Raw genomic sequence first — 18,970 nt, 5'->3', positions numbered from 1 at the left:
CCTATGCACGGTGTGTCCCCAACCCGGCCGACCATTTTATTCACAATGCCCCCTGTCGAGGTTGCATAGGCCACGTTTCCGTTGCGGTCCAAGGCCACGGCGCCCACCGTTCCCAGGTTTCTGCCAAAAATAGAGAAGTGACAGGATGAGATGAGAAACACTCCTACAGGTAACAACATAGCTTAAGGGCACTTACATTCCCACACTGGATGTTAATGGCAAGTGGGACACACTTTGACCCCAGTGTTCCCGACTCAGGAAATGGCAAAGCAAGCTTGTTTGCTTTTTATTCTGCAGGTCGGGTAGATTACTAGACACTCCTTTAGACCTCTGCTTGGAACACATCTGATCCCAGCACCTCTGACCTCTAGCTGTGTGACTGAGTTGCTAAGTTTTCCGCTCTGGGTCTCATTTTCCCCACCTATAAAATGGGGATAAAACAACTGGGTGCTGGGGCACCTGGGTGGCTCAGGCAGTTGGGCATCTGACTCTTGATTTTGGCTCAGGGCATTATCCCAGGGTCATGGGGTCGAGCCTGACATGGGGCTCAAATCCATCAATCATGAGATTGTGACCTGAGTATGGAGCCTGCTTAGGATTCTCTCTCACCCGCTGCCCTTCTCCCCTGCTCGCGCGCATGCTCCCTCAAAACAAAACAAACAGAAGGCACATCTCCAACTTTAGTGTGCATAAAATCCCCTTGGGTCCCAGGCCCACACCACAGATCCTGAGTTGTGGGTACAGGCAGGACCGAAGACCCTGCCTTTCTCACAACCTCCCAGGTGAGGCTGATGCTGCCCGTCAAGACCCCACTTTGCCTCTTTCATGGCACTTGCTGTAAAGACAGAATAGATTATTGTTTTCCCTAACATGTTAGTATACGTTTTCAAGTAAAAAGGTTGGAGGAAATTGTACAATAACAGCTGTGTACCCACCACCCAGATTCTATAATGAACTTTATCTGAGGCACCTAGTTCAGCAGGAAGCTGAACCGACCGAGCCCCTTCTCCCGTGCAGCTCGCATCTGGGGGTGGAGGGTGGCAGAGCAATGCAAATTTGCTTAATGGAGTAACAGTAAAGGCGACGAGTCCAGAAACACAGAGGCCTCGACCCAGGGCCTCTCTGAATGAGGTGAGGGCAACCCGGGCCCATTGCCGGGGAGAACGCTCCTGAAGGCGGAACACAATTGCGAAGCTCACGGAATCTGGCGGGCACTGTGGTTGAAGAACGAAGTGAGGGAGAGTGGGGAGGGGAGTCAGGGGGCAGCCAGCAACCAGACCACGGAGGCTCTGACGGGCGGGATGACCACGCACCCTGGTTACCCAGGACGGTCCTGACGTAGGCCTTTTGACCCTGCTTGTTTCCCTTTCCCTCAAAATCAAGTTCCAATCGGAACACTACATCACATGTTCTCCTACGCACAGGCCGTTGTCAGGGCTTTTACTCGGAGGTGGGAAGACACTGGAGCCCTTGAGCCAAGACTCATCCTGTCTCCAGACGAGTTAAGCTTTAAAAAAAATATTCTTACCAGGATGCGCATCCACCAGGGAAGCTAGAACGAGGAAGACATGGTACCGGGTGTGGGCGGGGACGTGCAGGGCTGGGATGCCCAGTCACTCCTGCCGGAAATGTAAAGTGGTGCCCACGCTCCTTTGGAAAACCACATGCGGAATCTACTGAAGCTGACTTAGCCAACAGCGCTCCTACATTTCCAGTCTTCTGCCAGATACATGGAGCTGGGTTCACCTAAGCGGGACGCCCAGATGTTTGTAGCAGGACTGTTCGTAGTAACGGAAAACTGAAATGTCCAGCCACGGCGAAGTGAGCGGACATACACTCATGAAACAGAATGAGGCAGGGGGAGTGAGCTGCTGCTGCAAAGGACACATGGGCGAATCCGAGAAATGGGACAATGAATAAAGGGGGGGGATGAATGGAAGGGCACAATGTGCTGTTTCCTGATCTGGGGGCTGACTGCATGGGTGTGTCCATTCTGTGAAAATTCACTAGGGCTACAGAAGATTTATGCACGTCTGGGGGCTCAGTCGGTTATGCATCTGACTTTGGCTCAGGTCATGATCTCATGGTTCGTGGGTTTGAGCCCTGTATTGGGCTCTGTGCTGACAGCTCGGAGCCTGGAGGCTGCTCCAGATTCTGTCTCCTTCTCTCTCTGCCCTCCCCTGCTCATGCTCTATCGCTCGCTCTCTCAAAAGTGAATGAATAAAGATTTAAAAAAAGCATTCATAAAAAAATTAAAGCGACAAGGTCACTTCTCACGTCAGACAAGGAGAGGCAGTCCCAGTCTTGGCTGGTGGCGGACCCACCCCAACACCTGGAAAGTGTCAAGGCAAGATTACAATACAAACGGAGGCCCATACCGCATGTTTACTTTCTGAAAGTTGTAAATACGTTGTCTCAGAGCGATGCCTGGGCCTTTAAAAATATGGTAAAGCCACGGCTCTAACGTGGCTGAAAGTTGGCAAAAACTGCCCCAAGTGACTTAATTTCATTATTATTGAACCCATCTGGGTCCTCTGTTGATCAGCTTAAAGGCTGGATGATGGGAAAAAGAGACGCGCGCACACATGCACACCACCCCCCGCCCCCCGGGATGTGTGACTGAGTGTTTACTCCACCAGGCTGACTCTCCTGCTCTCATTTCGGGTACGTGCCGTACAAGCTGTGTTCCACTGACCAAATAAGACATCTTCTCGAGTCAGTGTAGTTCTTTGAAGGTTTTTAAGTTAATTTCAATTTGGAGAAGCTTCACTCTGCTGAGGCAGTAGCGGCTGGAAAGATCAACAAAATTCCTAAAGCAATTCCTTAGATTTGGAAACGCCTCCTGATATGAACACTGCCATGCTCACATGCTACAGGGCAATATGTGGTAAACTGCTGTCAAGGAAGACAGTACGAAGTATTTTAATTGGATCAAACAAATCACAGTTGCTGGCTGTAGTCCTTTTTATCATCTCTCAAGCAGTATCTAGATCCACACAGGATATCTTCGTTGTACCATACAAAAAACTTAAAATACCAGGATGTTGTTTGATTGTGTGCCAATCTCTCTTCAAATGATACTCTGATACATAATAAACAGAAAAACAGCCTCTACAGGAACGGATAGGAATCTTCTTCAAGTTATGCAAGTAGTTTTGCTTCCTTCTGTTTCCTTTTATTTTACTGGGATGTCATTTTTCTTGCAAATTTCACATCCAGTTTGACTTGGGTTCCCTAAACTTCACATTATTTTCAACCCTTTTAGAAGTAAAATAGCCAGGGGCGCCTGGGTGGCTTAGTCGGTTAAGCGTCCGACTTTCGCTTGGGTCATGATCTCGCGGTTCGTGGGTTCGAGCCCTGCATCGGGCTCTGTGCTGACTGCCAGCTTGGAGCCTGGAGCCTGTTTCGGTCTGTGCCTTCCTCTCTCTCTGACCCTCCCCTGCCCACACTGTCTCTCTCTCTCTCCTAGAAATAAAAAAAAAAAAAAAAAAAAAAAAAAAAAAAAAACACAAAAATTTTTTACAGTAATATTGATTTTAATGTGTATTGTATCTACTGAATGTATAGAATTATTTTAATCATTTCATTTTAGAGGGCTATCATATGGAGTAAATNCCCCCCCCCCCGTCTCCCTCCCTCCCCAAAAAAAAAAAAAAAAAAAAAAAAAAAAAAAAGTAAAATAGCCAAAGATTTTTTAAAGCTCTTATTAAGCTTATCAACAGAAATGAACAGTTCCTACTAAGTGACTGTAGATGGCGTTAAGTTCAAAATTAATTTCACTGTCCAAGTCCGTAATTTACTCTTTGAGGATCTTGTGTGGTTTCAATGAACTCTTTTTATCAATGGGGTTCTTGGGATTGGACCCTCTACTGTCCCACAACATTGGTGCTGTGGGCACAGCAGGGACATGCCTCCTAGAAACAGATTCAAACTGTGAGCCGATGTGTCACATGGGAGGAATACTTCTGGATTCTTGGTCAAGCTTCACATTTATGTATCTTTTATTTACCAACCACATTAACTCCATTATCACAGGTCTGCTTTCGACAGTCTCATAAAAAATTTTTTTTAATGTTATTTATTCTTTAGAGAGAGAGGCAGAGTGTGGTGGGGGAGGGGCAGAGGGAGAGAGGGAGACACAGAATCTGAAGCAGGCTCAAGGCTCCACGCTGTCAGCACACAGCCTGAAACAGGGCTCAAGCTCATGAACCATAAGATCATGATCTGAGCCAAAGCCTGATGCTTAACTCACAGAGCCATCAAGGCACCCCTCAAAAGTCTTTTAAATTAACGCCTAAGATGGAAAGTTTTCCACTTCCTCTCTTAATCCAAAACACCTACTTCAAAAAGCAGGTAGAAAGCCAATGAAACATCCCGACTTTGTTTTTCTTCTCTGGCCAGCAGTGATACATATAATAAATGTTGGCTGCTCGACATGTCTACTGACCATGTTACATTCTAACTGAACCGAGTATTTTGTTAAAAAAATTTTATGTATTTGATTTCATCTCTTATTACCCATTAAGGTAATCTGTCTAAACTCAGAGCATGGAGCTTGCTTTGGATTCTGTGTCCCTCTCTCGCTCTGCCCCTCCCTCGCTCATGCTCTCTCTGTCTCAAGAATAAAAAACAAAACTAAAAAAATAAGGTCTGAATTCTCTATCCTACACAGTGATCATATTAGTTTCATTATTTTTTGTGTTAATTACACGTTTGGCGTTTTATCAACTTTTTTTTCTCTTTTTTTAATGTTTTATTTATTTCTGAGAGAGAAAGAGAGAGAGAGAGATAGCGTGAGCAGGGGAGGGTCAGAGAGAGAGAGGGAGACACAGAATCTGAAACAGGCTCCAGGCTCTGAGCTAGCTGTTAGCATAGAGCCCAACGCAGGGCTCGAACCCACAAACCGTGAGATCATGACCTGAGCTGAAGTCGGACGCTTAATTGACTGAGCCACCCAGGCGCCCCTATCAATTTTTGAAATAATTTTCCATTGTGTTTTATAAACATTATGCTGACGGAGTACCATGAAGAGCATCATCAGGCTTGGCAAAATACTGGACGCTCTGTATGATTTGCAAGAGCAACATGTCCACGTTTCATATCGTCTTCTCCTTTTTCCACCGCCAGCCACTGCCCGTGCCCCCAGTCCTAGTAACTGATGAGCAGTTAGATCTTCCTTTAGTAAAGAACGTGATGCTGCTGGGATTTCATCTCAACTATTCAAGCTGAGGATGCAAATAGAACACTGCTTATTTTCACTGCTTTGATAGGTTATTAAATCTTCATCAAGCCAAGAAGTTGGAATGTCCTGCTTACGAACTTTTGGTGGGTCGTCCTGGAAGGAGGCCGCTTACTTCATCATTTTGTTTCTTAAAATGCACACGGACTGTGTCTTGGAAGATTGTTTTCCTCCTTTTTTCCTTTCAGCTTTTTGGTTTCCTTTGTGAGTTCCACCTTTGTGTTCTTTTTCTATCAGAATCTTGACTTAACACGCATTTTCAATAATCTGGGGATTAAAAAGACGGAATTGTCTTGAAAGCATACAAAACTAGGGTATATTTTCATCAAGAATGAAAAGCAAGTATAACTGAATCGATATAAATCGAATGCAGATATGCCTTCAAAATGTTTTTCCTAAAAATATCGATTGATATTAAATATAGATATTAAAGTCAGACATGAATCACTATTAGTGAATATAACATCTGAAAGCAAAATTACTAAAACGTGGAAAATGTTAACATAGTACAAAAATAAAACCATTCCTAATTCTAACACTCAGTGTCCATTTAGTTGCCAACATGAAGGTTCCGTCCAGACCCTCACTGTCCCATGTAGCAGGTGCGAGCTACCTGCACCGCTGGCCGCTGGCAGCGTGGGCAGTGCCCAGGGAGACGGGCCACAGGAGTAACATATGGGGCAGGTGTTGAAGATTTGGTATGAAAGAAGAATGTAAAACATCTTATATAACTTCTTAAATGGATTACATACTGATTGGCATTTTGGATATGCTGGGTGAAATAATATTAAGTTCACCAGTTTCTTTTTAGGGTTTTTTTTTTTTTAATGTGGCTACAAATGTAGCTCTTGTCTTTCTACTAGACAGTGCTGGCCTAGACCTACATACACACAAATTTAAGAGTCACGGGAATCACGTGCAAGTCTTGTAGACACTGTACTAATTCACGGATCATGAATCCCGTCAGAACCACAGCATAAATCATATTTAAGGAGGCAAGAAAATGGGTATCTGGCACTGCTGGGAAACGATACTTTGTTACTAAGAATTTAGTGGACACATTATTAATTTGTCTTTTTCTCTTACCTAAAGTCCTTCTGCTGTTCTATTCTTCCCCCACTCTGAAGCAGTGTCCGTTTCTGGTATCAGCACAATGCACAAATCTTTAGATGTAGGTGGCCTTCACTTCCAAGACACAGAGCAAGAGATGCAGAGAAGCATTTCCCTGGGGGCTGAACGGTGTTAATCACAAGAGTGGATGATGAGGGTTAGGGGCCATGCACACCACTGCTGAGTGACAGAGGTGCCCCAGATGACTGCAATAAGCCAACCGTCCTGTGTATTTGTGACACGGGGGTCCTCTAAAGTGCAGACCCTGGGGTAGGGTCTCTCTCGCTTATATCTAAGGGCAACGCTGGCTGGTGGAGATGTGTGCTATTGCAGAGTTTTTGGAAAACAATATGGCAACATTTATTAAAACACCCATGAGCCATCAATAAAGGAACCCCGTTCCCATGACTCTAGCTTACAGGTGCGTGCACCCGCACACTTGGTTGTCAAGAGCTACCAATATATGGTCAATTTTGGAAAACAGATTCTTAAGCTGGGGACACATCAGGATTACCTGGGAAACTTTCTCTTAACACACCTGCCTGGCCTCTTCACTTCAGACCTATCATAGATTAGATTCTTTACGGAGGCGGGCCAGACATGCATAGTTTGAAAAAGTTCCCTAGGCAATATTAAAGTATACCACTGATTAAAAGTAATAAATCTTAGGGAGAGAGGCAAACCATGAGAGACTCTTGAATGCTGACAAAAACTGAGGACTAATGGATGTGGGGGGAGGGGGGGATGGGCATGGAGGAGGACACTTGTGGGGATGAGCACTGAGTGTTATGTGGAAACTAATTTGACAATAAACTATTAAAAAAAAAAAATAAATAAATAAAAGTAATAAATCTTAAAGAGTATGCAGAGTTAATAGGTTATATTCCATTATAAACTGCCAGGCCATATTCGAGTTTTAGTTTTTGATTTTTGCTTTGAATAAGGGGGCTTTTATTCGGGATCCTGAAATCTAATACAGAAAACTATTATTCAGAATATATGGTTAATTCAAACCTGTAAGACTGTCCTGATTTCTCTGCACTACGGCAGAGTGTTTAAGTGACTTCAGAGGGTAGATCACAGAGAACCTGTCTCGTCTGCTTACAATAACGGACTAATCGAGAAGCATCCGGTGGCTAATACATTAACATAAGGCACTGTCCCACTCAGTCGTATTGGAGAAGGAACTCTCGGCCTAATTTGAGTGGTTATTCGTAAGAGTGACACGTGAGGTTAAGTTTAAGAATCCAAAGAGCGGTGTTTCCACTGTGTACTATGAACTATTTTATACAAACATTGAAGCTACCAAGTGATTCTTGACTTATTTAAGAACCATAGATAATCAGAGATTTGTCAAACATCCACACTCGAGTAACTCCCCAGACGGCGGGCCACAGATGACACTTACTTTTCACAGTCTGACTTGGAAGCACCTTTCTCATGCTTCTCTTTTTCTAGACGTTTTACGTTTCTCTCTGTCACCAGCTGCTCTTTAGGAACTGTGGGGACCCCCATGGCTGCCGCAAATTTTGCTGCCCCTTGGTCAGTCAGAAAGCAATGAGTTGTCTTGAGCCGGAAAGAAATGGAAAATGGTTAGATTTTCAAAATAGTTAAAATCTTTTTGACTGTCCCAATTGTGTGGATGTAATTCCTTCTCTCTGGGTACAAAGCCTCCAAAGTGCAAATTCCACTGGCTTGCTTTTCTAAATGCTGAGCAGAGCCTGGTAGCTCGAGATTCTGTATTTTCAAAAAATCCCCAAATGATGGAATACTACTAGGATCTAAAGTTTAAAGAACATCATTCATTTTCATATAACATGTGCCATTTATCAGGTGGTCTGTTCCGTTTGTATGTGTTCTGTCACCTTCATTGAGAGAAGACTGAAGAAAATACAGGAAGACAATATGAAAACAGAGTAATCACTGGTCCAGGGATTACTAGTCAAACTATACTGTCAACAGAGCTGGAGTCTCAGTTTATTTGAGAAATTTAAATAGCATTGCTTCTGTTCTTTTATTGACTTCAGGAGAACAACCCTCACAAGCACTTCCCTAGAGTAGGAAATTTTAGTCACTGAAGTACTAAAGTGCTTAAAAGTCCTATTTTAGGTACTGAAGTATAGTGATAGCAATTTCATGCGAAGAGGATGCTTTAGTCACATACCTTTTCCATAACAAGCCGTGCAAGTTTAATGGGGTTTGCTATCCCCTGGACTGCAGAGACAGCTCCTGCAGACAGGTCTTTTCCATTCATGATACTAGCATCCATTTCCACGTCACCATTTACATTCAAGACAGATCCACAACCTAAAACCAAAGAGAAGTTCAAAGGCAAGAATTAAGAACTTAGAAATGGCTTCCAGGTTTCCTCTAAGCTGCCGACTTTAATTATGTTTTATTTTTTTAAATGTTTTATTTATTTTTGAGAGAGAGAGTGCGCACAAATGGGAAAGGAGCAGAGAGAGAAGGGGACAGAATATTCGAAGTGGGCTCTGTGCTGACAGCAATGAGTCCGACACATGGCTTGAACTCATGAACCATGAGATCATGACCTGAGCTGAAGCTGGAGGCTCCACTGACAGAGCCACTGAGGTGCCCCTAAACTGCTGACTTCAATTCATCTTCTACTCTACCAGAGAAACGTGTCTGAAAACACAAATCTGGCTTGGTGTTCCATGACCTACAAAATAAAAAGGATAACACCCTTCCTGATCTGGCCTCTGATTTCCTTTGCCTGCTTTATCTCCCCCTTTTGGGTATATTTTACTAAAATATTAGGTTTCCCTGAAAGTACCGTAGTTCTCACTACTCTGGGCTCTTGTGTCTTTCTCCAACGTTTTTTTGCCTAGACAATGCCTATAAGTCTAGCTATGCTTAACCTCTTATGCCTGTTTCCTCATCTGTAAAATGGGATAAGAACAAAGCTCAAGAATATTCAAAGGACTGTAAAACTATCCAGTACCTAACAAGGTAAAATTCACAATGTCTGGTATCTAGTAAGAAATTTCCAGGCACACAAGGAAATAAGAAAATATGACCCCTAATGAGGAGGAAAAAGACCCTACTTCATAGTAATGGATCATAAATGACTTAAATGATGAAGTTAGTAGACAAGGATGTTAACAGAACAGCTATTATAACTATATTCTATACGTACCAGAACATGGAGGAAAACATAAAAAGGACCCAAACAGAACTCTAGAGATGAAAATTTAAAAAGTCTGAAGTGAAAAATACTCTGGATGAGATTAACACAAGGTTAGTCACTAGAGCAGAAAATAGTAATGAACATGAAGACACAGCAATAGAAACCATCCAAAATGAAAAATAAGAAAGGATAAAAATCTACCAAACAAACAGAGGATCACTGAGCTCAGGGACAATTTCAAGCAACCCAACCTATGTATATAATTGGGAGTCTCTAAAAGGAGAGGTGAGGGGTGCCTGGGTGGCTTAGTCGGTTAAGCGTCCGACTTTCGCTTAGGTCATGATCTCGCGGTACGTGGGTTCGAGCCCCGCGTCGGGCTCTGTGCTGACTGCCAGCTCAGATCCTGGAGCCTATTTCAGAGTCTGTGCCTCCCTCTCTCTCTGACCCTCCCCTGCTCACTCTGTCTCTCTCTCTCTCTCTCCTAGAAATAAATACATATATTTAAAAAAAATAAAAATAAAAATAAAAGGAGAGGTGAGACAGAAGGACAACAAATATTTAAGAAAAAACAGATACAAAAACATCAAATTTGATTAATACTATAAATTCACAGATCTGAGAAGTTCAATAAACTCCAAATAAAAGAAACATGAAGAAAACTACATGCAGGCACATTATGATCAAACAGCTTGTGATAATGAGACAGAGAATCTTTTTTTTTTTAAATAAATTTTGCTCATGTTTACTTATTTTTGAGAAGAGACAGAGATAGATAGAAAGAGAGAGACAGTGCAAGCAGGGGAGGGGCACAGAGAGAGGGAGATACAGAATTTGAAGCAGGTTCCAGGCTCTGAGGTGTCAGCACAGAGCCCAACATGGGGCTAGAACTCATGGCCATGAGATCATGATCTGAGCCAAAGTTGGGACATTTAACTGACTGAGCCACCCAGAAGCCCTGAGATAGAAAATCTTAAAAGTAGATAGAGTGAGACACGTTAGGAAGAGACCAAAAGATGAGAATGAGAATACATTTCTTGTTAGAAATGATGCAAGCCAGAAGACAGTGAAGCAACATCTTTAAAATCCTGAAATTNTTAAATTAAAAACAACAACAAAAAACCCCCCCCCCCCCACTCTCCCCAAAAACAACCTGTCAAGTTGGAATTCAATAGCCGGTGAAAGTATCTTTCAAAAACTGAAAACAAAGACTTTTTCAGATACACAAAAACTGAAAGAATTCACCCATAGCAGATGTGCAATACAGGAAATGTTAAAGGAAGTCTTTCAGTAAGAAGGAAAAGGATAGTGGACAGCAGTCATGATCCACACCAAGGAATGAAAAGCACTGGAAATGGCTAGTATGTGGATAAGCAGAAATACTTTTTCCCTATTATTTTAACAATATCTTTAAAATATAACTATTTAAAGGAAAAACAATAACAATGTACTGGGCAATTTATAACATACACAGAAGTAAAATATATGACAATAATAGCTACCGGAAGGGAAACAAGTATGCTGTTATATGGTTCCTATGTGTGAAGTATGATATTACTTGAAGGTAAACTATGACAAATGAGAGATGTATACTATAAACTATAAAATACTCCTTAAAAATTTTTTTTAATGTTTCTTTATTTTTGAGACCAGGAGAGACAGAGTGCAAGCAGGGGAGAGGCAGAGAGAGAGGGAGACACAGAATCTGAAACAGGCTGCAGGCTCTGAGCTGTCAGCCCAGAACCTGACACAGGGCTCAAACCCACAAACTGCGAGATCATGACCTGAGCCAAAGTCAGACGCTTAACCGACTGAGCCACCCAGGGGCCTCTAAAATACCCCTTTAAAAAATGTCAGGTTATTAGGCCAACGAAAGAAGTAAGACAGAATCATAAACAAACTCAATCCAAAAGATGACAGAAGAGGAAAAAAGGAATAATGAATGGACTGGACAAATAGAAAACAATAGCAAGACGACAGATTTATACCTGACCATATCAACAATCACATTAAACGTAAATGGCATAAACAAACCAATAAAATGCATGTATGGTTAAATTGTATAAAGAGGTAAGATACAACTATGTGCTCCTAAAAGAAATCCACTTTAAATGTAAAGATACAGGGGCACCTGGGTACCTCAGTCGGTCAAGCATCCGACTTCGGCTCAGGTCATGATCTCACAGTTCGTGGGTTTGAGCCCCACATCGGGCTCTGTGCTGACAGCTAGCTCAGAGCTTGGAGCCTGTCTTCGGATTCTGTAACTCCCTCTCTCTCTGACCCTCCCCTGCTCATGCTGTCTCTATCTCTCTGTCAAAAATAAATAAAAAACATTTAAAAATTAAAAAAAAAATAAAGGTACAAATAGGTTAAAAGTAAGAGAAAAGAAAATGTTATACCATGCTAGAATGAATTAAATGAAAGTTTGAGCAGCTAGATTAATATCAGGCAAAGTAGACTTTTGGACAGGGAATGTTAAATAATAATGACATTACATAGTGATGAAGGGATCAGTTCACACAGAAGACAGCAGTCTGTGTACCTAACAACAATTTCTAAGTATATGAAGCAAAACTGATAGAAGTCAAAGGAGATATAGCGAAATCTGTAATTACAATTAAAGATTTCCTCATTCCTCTCTCAGTAATCAACAGAAATAGACAGAAAATCAAGGTACAGAAGATCCAAACAACACTATCAACCAACTGACCTTACTGAAATTTATAGAACTTTCCATACAACAACAGCAGAGTACATATTCTTTTTAAATGCAAATGGGATATTTACCAAGACAGACCATATTCTGGGCCCAAAACCAAACCTTACAAAGTTCAAAAGAATGTAAATCACACAATGTATGTCCTCTGATTGTAACGTAATTAAAATTAAAATGAGAGAACTATTTGGAAAATCCATAAATATTTGGAAATTATCACACTTGTAAATAAACCATGGTTCAATGAGGAAGTCACAAGGGAAATTATAACATGTTTTGAACAGAATGAAAACGAAGAGTCATGTGAAAACTTATAGGATGCAATCAAAGCAGGACTTAAAGGAAAATTTAAAGCATTAAATGCTTGTATTAGAAAAGACTGGTCTCAAATTAATGGTCTAAAAAGAATAGTAAGTTATTTCCAAAGTAAGCTGAAGAAGGGAAATAATAGAGATCAATCATTGAAATTCAGAAGAGAAAAAGAGTGAAAGAAAAAACAACTCAAAAATCCACAAAACCCTCCTAAAACCACAAGTTACCATTCTTTGAAAAACAAAAACAAAACAAAACAAAAAACACATGATAAAATCTAACTAGACTGACCAAGAACACAGAAATTCAACTAATCAAGAATGAAAGAGAGGACCTCTCCACAAACCTCACGGACATTAAAAAATAAAGATACATTGTAAAGAACTCTTAAGCCTGTAAATTCAACATCTTATTCAAAATAGAAATATCCCTTGAAAAACACAAAAAGCTCAAAGAAGAAACATAACTTGAATAGTCCCACACCTATTAAAGAAACTGATTTCTTAGCTAAAAAGTTTCCATTAACATTAAAACAAAACAAAAAAGCCAAAAGAAATTCCAGGCCCAGATTGCTTCACTAGGAAATTCTACCAAACTTTTACAAAGAAATAATACTGATTTTATACAAACTCTTCATGAAAAACAAAAGAGAGGGGTACTTTCCAAATTCATCATTTGAAGCCAACATTACCCTCATATCAAAACCAGATGGACATTAGAAGAAAATAAAACTACTGATCTGTATCTTTCTTGAACATAGATGCAAAATCCTTAAGAAAACACTATCAAATCTAATCCAGCAATAAATAAGAAAGATAACACATAACAACAAAGTGGTGTTAACCCTAGGGATGCAAGCCTGGCTCAAAATTCGAATATCAATCGCTATCCACCATATCAACAGACAAAAGAAAAACCATACAGTCATCTCAATAATGCAGAAACATGACTTGATAAGCTTCAACATTCATACATGACAGAAAATCTTGGGAACCTAAGAATAAGGAAACCTCCTCAACCTGATAAAGGGAATACATAAGATCCTACAACCAACATTATACTTAATGGTGAAAGACAGTGCTTTCCCATTAAAATTGTGCCTAGCATAGGATGTTTGCTCTCACTGCTCCTATTCAACATAATATTGGATGGTCTAGCCAGCGGAATAGGCAGGGTTGAAGGGCTCAGTATTCTTAAGATTTCAATTCGCCCTAAATTGATCGATAGAGTCAATATAGTCCTAATGAAAATCCTAGCGGGATTTTTTTTTTTTTTTTGGTAGAAATTGACAAGGTGATTCTCAAATCTGTGGGGAAAACAAAGGGACTAGAATAGCCAAAACAATCTCTCTCTCTCTCACACACATACACACACGACTCTTACTACCTGATTTTAAGAATATAAAACTACAGTAATCAAGACAGTGTGGTACTGGTGAAAGGCTACACATACAGACCAATGGGGTCGAGTCCAGAAATAGACCCATACGCATAAAGTCAATGGATTTTTGACAAGGGCCGAAGGGCAATTCCATGGGAAAAAAGTTGATTTTTTAACAACTGGTACCAGAACAATTATGCAGAAACAACCTTGACATATACTCCACAACTTATGCCAAAAAATTATTAAAAATGGATCAGAGACCTAAATATAAAACCTAAAATGACAGAGTTTCTAGAAGACACATACGAGAAAACATCTGTGACCCTAGGTCAGGTATGACATGACAAGCACACCATTAAAAAATGGGACTTCTACAGGGGTGCCTGGGCAGCTCAGCTGGTTAAGCATCTGACTTTGGCTCAGGTCATGAGCTCACAGTTCATGGGTTTGAGCCCCCATCAGGCTCTGTGCTGACAGCTCAGAGCCTGGAGCCTGCTTCCGATTCTGTGTCTCCTCTCTCTCTCTGCTCCTCCCCCACTCATATTGTCCCTCTCAATAATAAACATTAAAAAAAAATTTTTTATTAAAAAAAATGGGACTCTTACAAAATGAAGAACTTTTGTTCTTTAGAAGACACTGTTAAGAGAAAGAAAAGAGGAGCCACAGACTGAAAGAAAATATTTGCAACTCAAGTCTCTAATACAAGACCAGCATCTAGAATATATAAAGAACTCTTAAAACCCAATAATAATAATAAACACAATAAAGAAATTGACAAAATGCTTGAAAAGATGTTAAACATCATCTACCAGAAATTAACACTAGAATAAAGTCCCACCACACCCCTATGAGAACGGCTAAAATAAAAAATAGACAACATCAAATGCCTGTGAGGGTGTGGAGTAACTAGAGCCTTCATACACTGCTGGTGGGAAGGGAAAGTGGGAGTCACTATGGAAAACGGTTTGGCGGTTTCAAATAGTTAAATATACACTTGCCATATGACCAACTTCAACATTCACCCAAGAGAAATAAAAAGTTACACTCATATAAAAACCCATATGCAGCTGTTTACAGTGATTTGTAATGGCCCCAAATCAATCACGTCCTTCAGTTGGTAAATGACCTAAAAACTGTGGTATGTCCAAACAATGGAATACTACACAACAGTAAAAATGGATGGTCTATTCATACTTGTGTCAACAAAGATGGCCCTGTAGCGCATTATGCTAAATGAAGAATCCAGACTCAGAAAGCTACATATTGCATGACTCTACTCTCCTCTTCCTCAAGAATAAGTGGGTGTTTTGTCAGCCAAAGGGTCCCGACTGCTAACTGTATGTAATTTAACAGTCTCCCTCAGAAGCAGACCACTCCCCCTGCTGGCGAGGGGTAGCATCCAGTAAATTCTGGCTTAACCAACAGACCCATGACAATGCACTAACGCCTCATTCTATCGTCAGGCAGACTTCAGAAATTGTGCATAAGTGTTCAAGAGCCGTTAGCAGAAGCAAGGGGATGGAGCAGTGCTCAGTAAATATTTGATGACTCATTGGTTCATATTTCCCCAAATTCTTTTCTCTGACAGACCCTGGGCAGGTGGTATCATCCCCCAAAGTATTTTAATCCCTACATTTTGGGTTCTCTATTTTACTTTTATTTATCTTTTAATGTTTGTTTATTTTTGGGAGACAGAGTCAGAGCACGAGTCGGGGAGGGGCAGAGAGAGAGAGGGAGACAGAAAATCTGAAGCAGGCTCCAGGCTCTGAGCTGTCGGCACAGCTGGAATCCACAAACCGTGAGATCATGACCTCAGAGGAAGTCGGACGCTTAACCGACTGAGCCACCCAGGTACCTCTGGCCTTAAAAAACTCTTAAAGCAACTTGGTCAACAAGTAGAAAGAGAAAAATTAAATTTTTTCCAGCATATTTTTACTGAAAGACTTATTAGATTCTTTGACGCTTTAGAGTCTATGTATCTGGGGGGGAAGATTAACCTGGTTTGCATCAGATACTAACTGCACTGCAAGTTTACCTGCGTTGAACTCAGGATCATCTTCCAGGAAAGTCACAGCTCCTTCCACGGCGTCAACGGCGCTCCCTCCGTCCTTCAGGATTTTGTAACCCTCGGTGGCAGCTCTGATGATGCCCTGGCGGACCCGCTCTTTCCGGTCCTTTGAGATATTGCTTGCTCCGCCACCGTGGACCACGATGACCGGATTCATGTCGACAGATCCTAGGGATCAGGAAGATGAAAGCGCCATTTAGAACAGGCCCAGGAAAACTACTCTGGAGGTAATCTCCTGGGGGAAATTCCACTGGAAACTACCTCCGGTTTCTACTCCTGGAAGTGGGAGCAAGGTTTACAGCCTCAAGCAATTTCCTGGGGTGGGGACAAGGGACCGCTCCCTCTGAACTTTGTACAAAATGTCCAGAGTGCCTCATGGTCTCCCTCCCCGTTTCCCTCCCACCCGCACCTCCGGGCACCTTCAGGCCTTGGAGCGGGGGTTTCAGGACCCCACCCCCACCGGCTGCCACCAGGCTTCAGTTCTCCCGAGAGCCCCAGCCCCTGACCTGTGCTGGGGGGATGGCCTCCAGGGCCAGAGCTCGAGCCCTACCGATGGGCTCTTTCTAGGCTCTTTCTGTTAAGAAAGGATATCTGTTAAGGATATTCTGTTAAGTCCTGGATATCTGAAGGCGGGCACCACACTGTGGGCCATGCAGGGATAGCCCAGGACACGGGGCGGGGCTCTGGGAAAGACACCGGGCTGCCAGGGTCCATCCAGTTTCAAACCAACGTTACTAGAGCAGCCAAATCTTGCCGGATCTCAGAAGCCATCCTGGGCCTGTTAGAGTTTAGGGATGGGAGACTACTGGCAGCCATAATCTCCAGACAGGCCCCAAAGAAAAAGGGTCTGAGGGTAACCACACCTCCAACCTCCTCATCACTACTGCAGTGGGAGGAAACGCTGGCCTGAGAAAAATTCCTCGTGGGGTAAGACAGGCCTGATCCCACAGGTCTGGAGGGCTGCGGACCTAGGGCAGGTGCTCTGGTGTCAACCGCGCATGCACTTGCCAGAGAGACGGAGCATCCAGTCTCCCTGGGACCGTCCCTGGTCCAGGCCGTGTAGGGATACACTGGGCCACAGGCACGGACTTCTGGGGGACACACCACGCTGCTGAGGTCTAGTCCCTTCCCGCCCCCCCGAAAAAAAAAGATGCGCCACATCTCACTGGAATCCCTTAGCCTGGACATTCGTGCAGTATCAACTCGTCGTCCTCCGACCCCCACTCCCACGTCCCGGACCCCTGCTCCGGCAGGGCAGCCGACTTACCGTGGACGCCGCGGGGCCGCGGACGCCGGGGCTTCCGCCTGGGCCGAGACGCCCAGCCGGCTTCCGAACCTGCGCGGTCGAGCGCCTCCGCAAGCCCGTCTGGAAAACCGTTGCGTTCGTAACCGCTCCGCCACAACGGCTCCGCGCTTGCGCAAGAGGGCGGGGCTGGCGCGCCGCTCAGTTACCGTAAAGACTCGACCCGGGGCCGCGGCGCAAGCTGTTCCCAACTGGGCCCGCGTCTCCGCTGCCCGCCGGACCCCAGCAGGCAGGCTCCCGGAGCGAGTACCACGCTGGCCCTCCACCCACCCGAGCTTCCTGGTGGGATTCAGGGAATCTCTTCCTCCTCCTCCTCCTGGGGCTGGGGGCGGGGTGCTGGTGGCGCAGTGCGTGAAGTGAGGTGCCAAGGTTTTGTCACTGAAGATTGAAAAGCGGAGCTGCGCGCGGTGAGATCCTTCCTCGGCTCGAGATGTTTCTCAGGCTTGTTAGTCATTCATTTCTATTTAAGTCACTTCTTTTTAATCGCCTTTCTTTTTAACCTTTCGTAAAGAACAGAAAGAAAAGAAACAAAAATTGGTCTGGTTCTGTTTCCAGCGTCTGAAACCCCCAGGGAACTCCCTCCTCTGAGTTTCCAGGAGCCCAGATCTACATTCCTATGCCACCTGTGCCCTCATCTCTTTGTGGTTGTTGACGCATTTTGTCCACCCTGCCCCAGAAAGTTCCGTTACGGCTCTGACCATTCCTATTACCATTCCCCCCATTCCTCTTACCGGAGCGTCCTTCCAATAGAAATTTACATTTCTAAAAACTTTATTTAAATTAAATAACAAAGGGCTGCTATTCTTATGTTATTATTATTGTTATTGCTGTTATTATTATTACTAGCATGTTTATTACTCCCTTACCTCCACTTCCCCGGGGAAGAGGAGTGACTAGTTCTGTCTTCCATCATTATAAGTTTCTTAGTGAGGCGTCTGGGTGGCTCAACTCTTGATTTCGGCTCAGGTCATCATCCTGAACTGCATGCTGGCAGTGCTGAGCTTGCTTGGGATTCTCTCTCTCTATCTCTCTTCTCTCTCTCCCTCTCTTTCTGCCCCTCCCCGGATTGTTCTCTCTCTCTCTTTCAAATAAATAAACTAAAAAAAAAAGATTGAAGAAGAGTGTAGAGGAAATGCCAGCACAGGACAGAGTAGCTTTTTTTTCCAGAGGTGCGTCAAAAGCAATTTGCTACTGTTGAAGACTAAAAATACAAACGTTCAGGCTCCTATTTCTGGCTGGCTCAGTGGGTGAAGCATGTGACTCTTAGTCTTGGGGTCCTGAGTTCAAGGCCCACGTTGGGTGCAGAGCCTATATTTAAAAAAAAAAATACAAGCTTTTTTAAAAAAAATCACAGCAGATTCAGTCATGCCTATAGCAAGGTTACTGTCTAACACTCACATTCTGATTCTATGTTCCTCAGAGGAAGAGAAAGAGGTGAGGTGGTCACTAGCTGAAAGGAGCTGCATGAGACTGGGGATAGGTGGATGGGCAGGCACCAGAGGCAAACGCCTGAGGTAAAGGTTTGGCCGGATGCTCTGATTTCTAGAGCTAGAGAAGGCCAGCCCCTGCTCCAGGGTCCCTTTTAATTCAGAGCTTGCTATAGCCAAGGAATCAGCTACTGCTTCTTGTGTTTGGCAGAGACTCAGTGATAGGCAGGGAGAAAACGCCAGGTGTCCTCTGACTGGAAATTATTG

At 43.2% G+C, this 18,970-nt stretch overlaps 1 protein-coding gene across 3 annotated transcripts in view; it reads right to left on the bottom strand.

Annotated features, from left to right (window-relative positions):
* ASRGL1 (asparaginase and isoaspartyl peptidase 1) overlaps window positions 1–17,386 on the bottom strand; it is a 19,597-nt gene extending 2,211 nt beyond the window's left edge. Inside the window, exons 1-5 of one of the 3 annotated variants that reach the window (XM_077759633.1) lie at window positions 17,241–17,386; window positions 15,941–16,141; window positions 8,514–8,656; window positions 7,758–7,915; window positions 4–120 (exon numbers count right to left, since the gene is read on the bottom strand). In XM_077759633.1, the coding sequence (XP_077615759.1) occupies window positions 4–120; window positions 7,758–7,915; window positions 8,514–8,656; window positions 15,941–16,130 (608 nt within the window). In that variant the 5' untranslated portion in view covers window positions 16,131–16,141; window positions 17,241–17,386. Of the gene's footprint in view, window positions 1–3; window positions 121–7,757; window positions 7,916–8,513; window positions 8,657–15,924; window positions 16,142–17,139; window positions 17,159–17,240 lie in introns of those variants that run through there. The other 2 variants (XM_077759632.1, XM_077759634.1) reach the window with 2 other exon arrangements.
* Between the last annotated feature and the right edge of the window lie 1,584 nt (window positions 17,387–18,970).

This window comes from Crocuta crocuta, unplaced genomic scaffold, assembly GCF_008692635.1.
Source record: "Crocuta crocuta isolate KB4526 unplaced genomic scaffold, BGI_CrCroc_1.0 scaffold53, whole genome shotgun sequence".
In the NCBI taxonomy this organism is placed as follows: domain Eukaryota; kingdom Metazoa; phylum Chordata; class Mammalia; order Carnivora; family Hyaenidae; genus Crocuta; species Crocuta crocuta.
This window is presented reverse-complemented; position numbering and strand designations above follow the sequence as displayed.